At 46.7% G+C, this 8,956-nt stretch overlaps 1 protein-coding gene across 1 annotated transcript in view; it reads right to left on the reverse strand.

Annotated features, from left to right (window-relative positions):
- CASP8AP2 (caspase 8 associated protein 2) overlaps window positions 1-8,394 on the reverse strand; it is a 29,311-nt gene extending 20,917 nt beyond the window's left edge. Inside the window, 4 exon segments of the mRNA XM_018573521.1 lie at window positions 26-100; window positions 769-869; window positions 2,028-2,099; window positions 8,318-8,394. Coding sequence (XP_018429023.1) covers window positions 26-100; window positions 769-869; window positions 2,028-2,099; window positions 8,318-8,378 — 309 coding nt within the window. The 5' untranslated portion in view covers window positions 8,379-8,394.
- Between the last annotated feature and the right edge of the window lie 562 nt (window positions 8,395-8,956).

Consider the following 8,956-nt stretch of genomic DNA (forward strand, 5'->3'; position numbering starts at 1 on the left):
TTAGTGCCACAAATCAGTACTTTACCAAAGATTGCATTTCCTTCAACTTGCTTATCAACTGCTTTATTTGTTTCTGACACTTTTCATAATCCACGTTCAACTAAAGAAATACAAAATACAAGCAAATTAAATAACAGAAAGATTTCAATAGAAATGCACATCACTAAACATGAAGCTACCAATTCTTGATAAATTCTTCTTCAAAATTATTGGTAGCGAACAGTAAGATTCCATTGTATGCCTCTGTATGTGAGAAGCAGCATTTACTGTATATATTTCATTTACTTTGTAAAAAGTCATGTCTAAAGTGTCACGACGCACGGCTACCATCATTACTCACATATACATTTATGTGCAATTTCTGGTTAATAAATATTTCTGGTGAAGATACCTATAATATTATTTTATATGGCACCATTTACCACTAAATTATGCAATCCTCTACAGAGCATTAAGCAAAGTAATGGTGAAGCTGTTGAGAAGGACCATGAGAGTCCTGCTTCCACTGTTGCCAAACCTTCTACTTAGGAGGTATCGAGCAGCTCCAATTACTCCAATAATGCAGTGTTTAGTGCCAAAGCAGCCAATTGCCTGGCTGCTCAGCCACTTGGCACTCACTTTCAAACTGCTGAACACTCCACAGGCTATTAAGGGGTTCTAGCAGCAGACTAGAGCAATGCCCAGTGCATTGCAGGTACTTGCACCAACTGTGCAATTTCACAATTACTTAATGCGCAAAACATTATTACTTTATGATTTTCTATTTACATTATTAAGTGATGCTTCCTTAGCAGTTCCTTCCTCTGTTAAAATTTCCTCATACAGGTCCAAACAGTCTCTTGAAGGACTTGATTGCTTGGTGGTTTCCTCTGTAAGAAAAAAAAAATGAATCTGACAAACCTGACATAAACAGACATGCTATTCAAATACAGTATCACATCTAACTAAGTAGGTGTTGACCAGCGGATCCCACACTTGCTGGGGACCTTGGCAGCCTTCTTGTGAATCACACAGCGCCTGTTTACAGCGCCGGACGCAAATCTCCGCCTCCTCCTTTCTGGGGAACCATGCCTCCCGTGAGACCCTCTGGACCCCTGATGAGACCCCCCACACAGCTCTCCTCCGGTTTGCCATTCAACATTGCTGGGATTTGTAGTCCTTTATAGCCAGTTGCCATTCGGCATTGCTGTATAAAGAGTTGCTGGGATTTGTAGTCCCTCTAAAGCTTGGAGTCAGTGGCAGAACTAGCAGGATCGCAGCATTTGCAGCTGCGACCGAGCCCTGGCACCACTGTCCTAAAATCATTAGTCTGTAATATTTTGGGAAAACTGTCACATGACACACAAAAAAAATTACATAATTGGAATCGGCGAGTACTTGAGGAAAAGTATCAGTACTCATACTTAGTCTGGAAAAAATAGTATCAGTGAACCCCAACTTTATTCGTTGTAAAATACAAAAAGATCTAAACGTTTATGCCATCCACATTCCCCTAATTGTCAAGCACAGGACCTGAAAATATCAGGAGCCGTGAGTGAGTCAGCATAGTGATAGTTGAACAGGTCTGAAACAGAAAATAAAAACCATGTTCCCATGATAGAATAGTAGTTTCCCATATTTTGAGCTATGCAAGCTCTGCTATGAGGGCCAACACAACATTTGTTAGGGTGCCAGACAGCATACTACATATTAGTTACTTTCCCACGGATACTAAATATAGTGATTTAAACTGCTGCTTAGCTTAAAAACGGTCACTAGCTGAGGGCGGCTTCACACCTTTGTGTTGTGATAACAAACATTACTGCAATGCACAGTGCTGCACCACATTATTTGGTTTTAGATAACAACATATAGAATGAACATTCCTGATTACAAAGTACAATTTAAAATTCTCAAATGGTTAAGGAAGGTGTTGTGCTATTCAGACATCTACTCGATCCCCAAGATTCTGCAGTTATTGTTCATGGAATAATGGAAAGGATGAATTCTTCCTTGTTTGGCCAACAACAAAGTCATAAATACATTACCTGGTACAGTCATCGACATGTCCAGCCCATCATATATGTCAACTGAACTGGTCTCACTTTTAGCAGGAGATGCTGTAATAAAAAGGAATGCTCATTATAAATGTCAAACATAGATGAGCAACTTATACATTTTTTTATTAATTCGTCACACATGCAGTGTTAATTTCGTCGACAAATCATTTTCGTCACTTTTTCGGTGACTAAACTAAAAACTAAGTTATGATGACTAAAACTATAAGGAAAATATATTGACATTTTAGTTGACTAACTTAAACTAGACTAAAATGTTAGGGAGAGACGATTTGGTAGAAGATCCAATCAGAACTAATGGCTTTGGAATTCCAGTTCCGATTCCATCCTGAATGGACGGCTAATAGATAATATGTGCCATGGCATTACAGCCAATATAGTTTTTCATTTTAATATTTTACAGCTTCACTTCTGCTTGAAATAATGTGATATGCAAGTTGTTATAAATCAATGCATATCAAATTACTACTCCTTTGTTGAAAATACTCAATATTATTGTTTCTTTTTAAGACTTGCTTTAATCTAATTTTAAGATAAAAAGACATGTTGGAGATCATAACAGTTAAATCTGTGTCTGTATTGCATGTTCAAACCTTAAAGTGGACCTTTACCCCCTTTCACTAAAAATCACATCAGCATGCAGCTCTGCGTGCTGATTTAAAAATCATCTTACATTCATTAGTTTAACAAATTTGTTTTTGCATTTACTTACAAAGTTAATCTACTTCCTGTTCCAGTTCTGGCACAAATGATATAAGGTGCCAAAGAGTTGCATCCTGGGAAGGTTACATCAGCAGAGCATTGCTGGAAAATCTCATGAGCTCTCAGGGAAAGGCATTTTCCTCCCCTGAGATGATGTGTATGGTCACATGTCCTAATCACATGTGTCAGAGTTCCAGGAAGTAAAAGGAGAGCTAGTAATCTGCCTTTAGTTAACATGGCCACTGTCAGAAGACTGGGGAAGAAAAGAGAAATAAGGTATGCAAAGAATACAAAACCTGCAATTATCTAGAAGTATCTGTTTGTAGATTGTCATTACTAAACATTTGTAAAGATGTGTTTGTTGTTATTTTAAAGATATGGGTAAAGTTCATCTTTAATACCAGAAGTAATAACAGGTATACTCCAGAAGTATATAATGAGATTGGAAATTCTAGAGAAATTCTTAAATTACTCTAACTAAACCCACTAGATTTTAGTAGACTAAATCTACTGTAGATTTCGTTGACTAAAAACAATTCAGATGACTAAAATATGACTGAAACTAAATGGCATTTTGGTTAAAAGACTATGACTAAAACGAAATTTGCTGTCAAAATTAACACTGCACACATGGATAAAAATGGACGAAAACCCATTCCAAATGTGGTTCTCAGAAGTTTGTGAAACCCTTCATTAATGCTAAAGTTCCGAATCAAATAGGCCGGTTTAAAGTTGGAACAAGTGCTAATGTGAGCAACTCATGTCACAACAAGAATCCTACTAAACTATATAGCCCATGTATGACTCATGTCTGTGCAGCTGATTATCAGACATTACATGAAAATTTGCTGCACATAAGTTTACTTCAACTATACAGCCCATCTTTGGACGTTAAAGACATACGGTCACCATGCCCTTGCAGTGCAAACTCACAGAGTCTCTGGAAAGCCCCCACCTTCTTATACTTGCTTTACTGGTGCTGCACGGACTACTCCCGCCTCCTCTGTAGCCATCTCAATACTGTTAAAACTTCCAAGTATAAAAGGAGCATGTGATCATCTCCCCTGTGACAGTGCTCGGGTCAAGCAGCCAAGCTTGGCCCCAGGGTTGCAAACACCAATCAATGTGTGTATAGTGGGGTTGGGCCCTTTGCAGTACGGACCGTGGACTCTGTGGAGAGAGATGGGGCAGACAAGCAGGCTGCTACAAGTGATCTGGGTGGCTGTACTGCGACCCAGATCACTTGTAGAAAGTGAACACCAGCTCCCCTGCTCTATATTTAGCCGTGTTTGCCCGCAGCAGGGCTAAATGTAAAAAAAAAAACACCTGCCCAGCACCCGAAAATGCATGTCCCAGGTGTCGGGCAAAAAATAGGATTTTGGTACTCACCGTAAAATCCTTTTCTCTGTTCAAATACCTTGTAGAATGGGTCTTAACAGAAAAAGGAGGATTACGCCCCTTAATAGCATACGCCTGAGAGACCGTGTCGCGAATCCATCCAGAGATGGTAACTGACGAGGCAGCCCGGCCCTTCCGGGGGCCATCTGCAACGACAAACAGGGAATCCGATTCCCGAAACGCAGCCGTAGCACTCAGGTAAACCCGGATGACGCGGACCACGTCTAGACAGTGTAGTGCCCTCTCCTTCCTGTGGACAGGCTTCGGACACAAGGAAGGTAGGACAATGTCCTCATTGAGATGGAAAGCCGAAACTACCTTCGGCAAGAAAGACGGCCGAGGCCGCAGAACTACCTTGTCCCGATGCAGGACCAGCAACGGGGACGAGCAAGAGAGAGCCGCCAATTCCGAAACCCTGCGGATCGAGGTGACCGCCACCAAAAAGGCTACTTTTTGTGAGAGAGTCAGAATCGGAATGTCCCGCAGAGGCTCAAAAGGGAGATTCCTGCAACACTGAGAGCACCAGATTCAAATCCCACGGCGGCAACGGGGAGCGAACAGGGGGAACGATACGTGTGACCCCCTGCACAAAAGTGCGAACGAAGGCGTTGGAAGCTATCGGCCGCTGAAAAAGGACAGTCAAGGCCGAAATCTGGCCCTTGATCGTACTCAAGGCCAAACCCTGATCCACACCCCGCTGTAAAAAGGCGAGGATCCTGGCAACGGAAAACAAAACGAGGCGGAAATCCCACCGACTCACACCAGGCAAAATAAGCCTTCCACGTTCGATGGTAAATCCGTCGTGACACAGGCTTGCGAGCCCGCAACATCGTAGAGATAACCGCATCCGAGAGACCACGATCCCTCAACACCTGGCTCTCAACAGCCACGCCGTCAAAGCCAACGACGGTAAAGACGGATGGAACACCGGACCCTGAGACAGAAGATCTGGACGGAGCGGCAGGCGCCAGGGGACGTCCGCCACCAACCGAACCACATCTGCGTACCACGCCCTCCTCGGCCAATCCGGAGCCACGAGGATGACCGGGACGCCTTCCACCATGACCCTGCGAAGAAGACGCGGCAACAGATATAGTGGAGGGAAAGCGTAAATCAGACCGTAGCAATCCCACGGCGCCACCAGGGCGTCCACCGCATCCGCCCAAGGATCCTGGGTCCTGGCCACGAACCGATCGACCCACCGATTGAGGCGAGGCGCCAGGAGATCCACGTCCGGGAACCCCCAGCGAAGACAGAGCTGGTGAAACACCTCCGGATGTAGCATCCATTCCCCCGGGTCCACTGACTGGCGACTGAGATAGTCGGCCTGCCAATTGTCCACGCCCGGAATGTACACGGCGGAGAGAGCCGGAACATGCACCTCCGCCCAAGATAGAATTCTTTCCACTTCCCGAGCCGCGGCCACACTTCTTGTGCCGCCCTGATGGTTGACGTACGCCACGGCCGTGGCGTTGTCCGACTGAACCCGGACCGGCCGTCCCTGAAGACGGTCCGTCCAATGAAGAAGAGAGAGACGGATCGCCCGAAGTTCCAGCACGTTGATCGAAAGCCGAGACTCCTCCGACGACCAACGGCCCTGAGCCGTCCAAACGTCCAGGACTCCCCCCCAGCCCAACAGGCTGGCATCCGTGGTGACCACCGTCCAGTGAATGGGAAGGAAGGACTTGCCCAACACCAGGGACGGAGACCGAAGCCACCAGACCAGGGAGGCCCTCGCCTCCCGAGACAACCGAACCGCCCGGTCCAGCGACAAAGGGGACTTGTCCCACAGCGACAATATGGACCTCTGCAGAACCCGCGTGTGATGCTGAGCGTAAGGCACCGCTTCGAAGGAAGCCACCATGAGGCCCAGGACCTGCATGCAAGACCGGATCGTTGACCATCGACGTGTCTGCAGTAGCGCCACATGCGAGCGAAGCTTCAGAACCTTCTCGGGTGGTAGAAAAACCAGCGCCGAGGTGGAGTCCAAAATCAACCCCAGATACTCCAACCGAGTGGTCGGTACCAGGCAGGACTTCTGGAAGTTCAGGAGCCAGCCGAACTCCTCCAATGACCGGACGGCGATCGTCAGATCCGTCACCAGAGAGGAATGCGCCTTCAGCAGGTCGTCCTGGTACCCCACCACCGAGATCCCCCGACAACGCAACAGGGCCAAGATCGGGGCCAACACCTTGGTGAACACCCGAGGTGCCGACGCCAGACCGAAGGGCAGAGCGACAAACTGGTAATGGTCGTCCCCTACCGCAAAGCGAAGATAGCGTTGGTGGAAGGTACAAACAGGAACGTGAAGGTAGGCATCCTTGATGTCGAGGGAGGCCATGAAATCCCCCTGGTGAAGACACGCCACCACAGAGCGGATCGATTCCATCCGGAACCGGCGAACGCGCACAAAGACGTTCAACCGCTTGAGGTCCAGGATGGGACGAACCCCATCCTTCTTTGGCACCGTAAACAGGTTTGAGTAAAATCCTCTGAACCTCTCCGAGGAGGGAACCGGAATCACCACCCCTTGGGACAAAAGACCCGCCACCGCGCCATGAAGGTCCGCCAGGCGCTGTGGAGGGAGACGGATGTTGGAAGGGAAAAACCTGTCCTCGGGACGCGACAGAAACTCGATTTTGTAGCCCGAGGACACCAATTCCCGCACCCAGGTGTCGGAGACGCGGGACAGCCAGCGGCCCGCAAAGAGCCGAAGACGTCCCCCCACCCTGGAATCCCGGGATGGGGGCAGGTCTTCATGCCGAGGGGGGCTTGGCGTTCCTGGGCTGCCAGTGCCGCTTGGCAGCCTGGTAAGGCGTCGGTCTGTTGAACTTCCCGCCCTTCTCAGAGGGCGGAGGCGGACGAAAAAGCCGCTTGTGAGCGGAAAAGGAAGGACCAGGCTTCCGCTGCTGGTCCCTGGGCTTTTTCGACTGAGGCAGATAGGTACTCTTACCGCCCGTCAGATCCTTAATGAACTCATCCAAGGTAGCCCCGAACAGACGCTCCCCCGTAAAGGGGAGCTCCGTCAGAGCCTTCTTGGAAGCCTGGTCAGCCGACCAGTATTTAAGCCAGAGGAGGCGCCGAAGAGTAACCGCCGACACATATAGCTTGGAAACCAACGGGGCCGCATCCAGGGCCGAATTACACAAGTATTGCAGACCCTGCACTACCTACTCCGTCAGATCGACATAAGCAGGAGACACGTTCTCCTCCGCAAGACCTTGACGCAGCATCTTCATCCACTCAGTCAAAGTCTGGGAGACCAGGGCCGAAGCCAACACGGGGCGCAGCAGAGCCCTGGAAACCGAGTACATAGTACACGCCACCGCCTCCCTATCCGAGGGATCCCGAAAGGAAGGCGAATCCTCCACCGGGATGACCGTAGCCTTGTTCAGGCGAGAAACCGGCGGATCCACCGCGGGGGGAGTAGACCACTTAGACAGGAAGGAAAAATTCTTAGCTCCTTACTCCTGACGCTAGGCAAAAAACTGGAGACTTGTCAGCAGGTGGGGGGTTTGGCCACCGGCAGGGGCCGCCCCTAGGCTGTAATTGGTCTTTAGTTTTGTGGTGCCTAGCGTCCTTCTCCTGCAGGTGGCGATATTACTCTACAGTACATGATCTCCGATCTGTTCCCTGTGTCCTTCAATGAACGGGAGAGAAATAATTTTTTAATGTAAACCCATCATGTATGCTCCTTTCCCAACTTCCTTCTGTATAAATCATAGTTGTACGGCTATGAGGTCAGTCCTCTGGCTTCTACACTGTCTAAGTCACTGACCTGGAAATCATGTATCCAAAGTTGCCACAAATCCTGATCTGCATATTGGCCTTCAGCCATTGACTTAGAAAGCAGTGAAAACAGACAGCCAGTTAACTAAAAGTTTCAGAGGGTGAGTGATGCCAAAATGTATTTACATCACTTTTATCGCTCTCTTTTTTTAAGAGAGATTCAAGAATAAACGAAGAGATGAAGAAAAATGCTGTTTGTGCATTGTGTAGTCCTAATCAGGCAAAAGCTTCTATTTAAATGAAGAAAAAAAAGCACACGCTTTTCATGAATACGAGCTGTTTGCAGATGCCTGAAAAGGAGAGAATTATTGCAGTCCAACCAGACAGAATACCACAGTGCAGCACTAGACTCATTTTACAGAAACACTTGCCACACAAATCGTGAAAATCCATCACATCCTGGTCTTCACAGAGGCCTGGTTTGGCTGACATCTTGCTGGTTTGTGTAGTCATCTGCAATAAGAACAGAGTGCAATATTACTTAGGTTATTATCATTTGGTTATATAGTTGGCAACGAGTCTCATTATAGATAGATAGATAGGATAGAGAGAGATTTTTTTTGTAATACAACCAATCGGTTAATTATAAAAATAAATGGGCAACAAATCGATCATGAAAAAAATCGTTACTTTCAGCCCTACTCCTAACCCTTCACCGTTTAGGGAATAACCCTGTACATGTCTTTACCTTAGTACAGACAAGGACAGGAGGGAGAATCTGTAGGATTCAGAGCACTGCATCCATGATTGGCTCCAATCCAAATAAATAATAAATGCACAATTTGTTTCTCATGGATGTGTGTACATTTATTTCTTGAAATGTGGACTTTACCTTTAATGATACTGTTATTGTGTATTGTGACATGTTCAGAATTGTTGTGTTACTGAATGCTTCACAAAGATTTAATGGTATATGAAAGCGTAAAGACTGAGTCTGCATGGTATCTCACCCATGACGTCATCTAGAAAATCTGTATTTATTGCATATGTTCAGTTAGCTTTTCTCCCAT

Source organism: Nanorana parkeri, unplaced genomic scaffold (genome assembly GCF_000935625.1).
Source record: "Nanorana parkeri isolate BGI_ZX_2015 unplaced genomic scaffold, ASM93562v1 scaffold2411, whole genome shotgun sequence".
Lineage (NCBI taxonomy): Eukaryota > Metazoa > Chordata > Amphibia > Anura > Dicroglossidae > Nanorana > Nanorana parkeri.